The 2,500-nt window shown below is 45.5% G+C and overlaps 1 protein-coding gene across 1 annotated transcript in view; it reads right to left on the bottom strand.

The window, feature by feature from the left end:
* Positions 1–2,500, bottom strand: part of mdga2a (MAM domain containing glycosylphosphatidylinositol anchor 2a) — a 141,585-nt gene that overhangs the window by 57,772 nt on the left and 81,313 nt on the right. The window contains exon 7 of the mRNA XM_042388478.1: positions 798–1,127. Within this exon, the coding sequence (XP_042244412.1) occupies positions 798–1,127 (330 nt within the window). The remainder of the gene's footprint in view (positions 1–797; positions 1,128–2,500) is intronic.

Here is a 2,500-nt window from a genome sequence, read left to right as displayed (position 1 = left end):
AAACACACTGAGAGCTTCTGCTTTGGAGGAAGGAGGGAGGGGGGGAGGACGGGGGGAGGCTGCTGGACTGTTTTAGCGTTTATTGTCCTTATGGCGATGCGGCAGCGACCTGAGCGCGACCTTCTGTTTTAAACACGAAACATCCGTCAGCGGGCGTCACACAGCACAGTTCAGGGCTGCGATGGCAGGGACGCTTCCTTTTAAAAAGTCCATCCTTCCTCTCCTCCTCTCAGGCTCTCTGAATGTTTCTTCCCGTCAAGGTCACCAAACAAAAACAAGGCTTGTTGCTACCGCCGCCACCGCCGCCGCCGCCGCCGCCGGCAGCCATTCATCTGCATGATGTCTGTCTAAACAAAAAGTTTTGTTTCTTTTCTCTCTGCAGAAACTGAGAAACTGAACACAGAGGTTTGTGATGGAGTTTAAAGGCTGCAGGGTTTTCATGAAACACATGAAAAAGACAAACTGCAGGTGCTGCTGCAGAAACAGAGGAAGAGAAGAAGAACTTCCACTTCACATTTAAGAAACTTATCACATCTGTTTCTCTCACTGATGTCTGTGGAAAAAGCCAGAAGGTGACGATGCTTTCCAGCAGAGCTGCAACTAACAGTTATTGTCATTATTGATTAAAGTGATGATTAGTTTCTGGGTTAATTGTGAGTCTATTAAATTAAAAATCTGACCTGTAAAACTACTCGTCCCCTACTGAACAATACCTAAAACCTAAAAACAGACCCATCATGGTTCAATGAGGTCCTGGTTCTGTCTTCAGTTCAGGCTCCTCCCACAGCGTGACTCACCTGTGGTGGATGAGATGTTGACGTCGATGCTGATCTCAGGGGTTCCTCCATTCTTCAGCGACGCCACGCAGGTGTAGGTACCAAAGTCGGTGAACTTCAGGTCGATGATGTCGAGGTTGGTGGTTCCCGGCGAGACGTCGGTGTCGGTGTGGGTGATGACCATCCGCTCGGAGCTCCTCAGCGGCCGGCCGTTCTTCAGCCAGCTGAACTGCAGCTCCTCGGGCGGCGTGGCCTCCACCTGGCAGCTGATCTTCACCTCACGGCCGATCTGGATGTTGTCGTCATTGTGATACGGGTCAGGAGTGATCCAGAACCGACCTTTACGAAGGCCTGATGGAGAGACGGATAAAAGAAGGAAAACCTTAGTGTCAGGAACAGACTTACTGCACTTCATTCCACACTTTTAGTAACTTTCTTTTGGTCCTGATAATTATGTCTGTGTTTTTAGTTGTAATTTAATTGTAATTCTTAGTTTCTCTAAATGACTTTGTTCAACATTTGTTGTTCAAAAAAATACAAATAAAGAGATAAAATGACTTGACTAGAAAGCATATATGAAAGAATAATAAGGAATGACTGAAATAGTTGTCATGGTGTTAGCAGGAGGCTACATGGTTACCAGGTTGTTGCTATGGTTGCAAAGGTTTTGATAGGTCGGTGCAACAATGTTCACGGTGGTTGCTATGGCGTTTCTAAGTGATTGCTGGGTGGTTGCTGGAGTTTTCCAGTTGGTTGCTATGGTGTTACTAAGTGGTTCCTATTGTGTTTCATGCTGTTGTTTGTTCGTATCTAGGTGGTTGTTAGATGGTTACTAAGGACTCCCAGTTGGTTGCTACAGTGCTTGTAATGAGGTGCTAGGTGTTGGCTGCAGTTGTGAGGTCGATACCAGGTGGTTGCTATGGCGTTTCTAAGCGATTGCCGGGTGGTTGCTGGAGTTTTCCAGTTGGTTGCTATGATGTTACTAAGTGGTTCCTATTGTGTTTCATGCTGTTGTTTAATTATATCTAGGTGTTTGTTGGATGGTTACTAAGGACTCCCAGTTGGTTGCTACAGTGCTTGTAATGAGGTGCTAGGTGTTGGCTGCGGTTGTGAGGTCGATACCAGGTGGTTGCTATGGCGTTTCTAAGCGATTGCCGGGTGGTTGCTAGAGTTTTCCAGTTGGTTGCTGTGGGGTTACTCAGTGGTTCCTACGGTGTTCCTGGCAGTTAGGAAGGAAGGTAACAGGAAGGTAGTTGTCCAAACTCTTCCCCCGTGTGCTCCTTCAACAATCGCTTGAAGACCTTCATCTTCTGAGAGGATTTATTCACCTGATATACATCTCTCAGTCCTTCTTAGGCTCTCGCTCGGTACTTATATGTGTCTTCATGCACCTGCAGGCCTCGTGGCACTTGTGTCAGGTGGAACATGGAACTAAATGTTGGGACATTTATTCTTCTTGATCTACTGTAGCTTGGATTGTACCTCTTGGATAAATGTAAATGTAATGTAGTTGCTACATAGCAACTAGTTAATGCAAAGTCAAAGTGTTAAGCTGTAATTCTAGGTGAACGTGTGTTTTTGTCACTGTTTCAGATCCACCTTTTGACAGGAATTGAATCAACCAATCAACTTGCACAGGTCAACACAACATATATAATAATATATTTAACACCCTTCTTTCATGTTTACATGTATCTCCAGAGAAGCTTGATTCCAGCTTTAGA

Source organism: Thunnus maccoyii, chromosome 16, assembly GCF_910596095.1.
Source record: "Thunnus maccoyii chromosome 16, fThuMac1.1, whole genome shotgun sequence".
In the NCBI taxonomy this organism is placed as follows: Eukaryota; Metazoa; Chordata; class Actinopteri; order Scombriformes; family Scombridae; genus Thunnus; species Thunnus maccoyii.
Note: the sequence above shows the minus strand (reverse complement) of the source record. Positions and strands in the feature narration are given on the sequence as shown.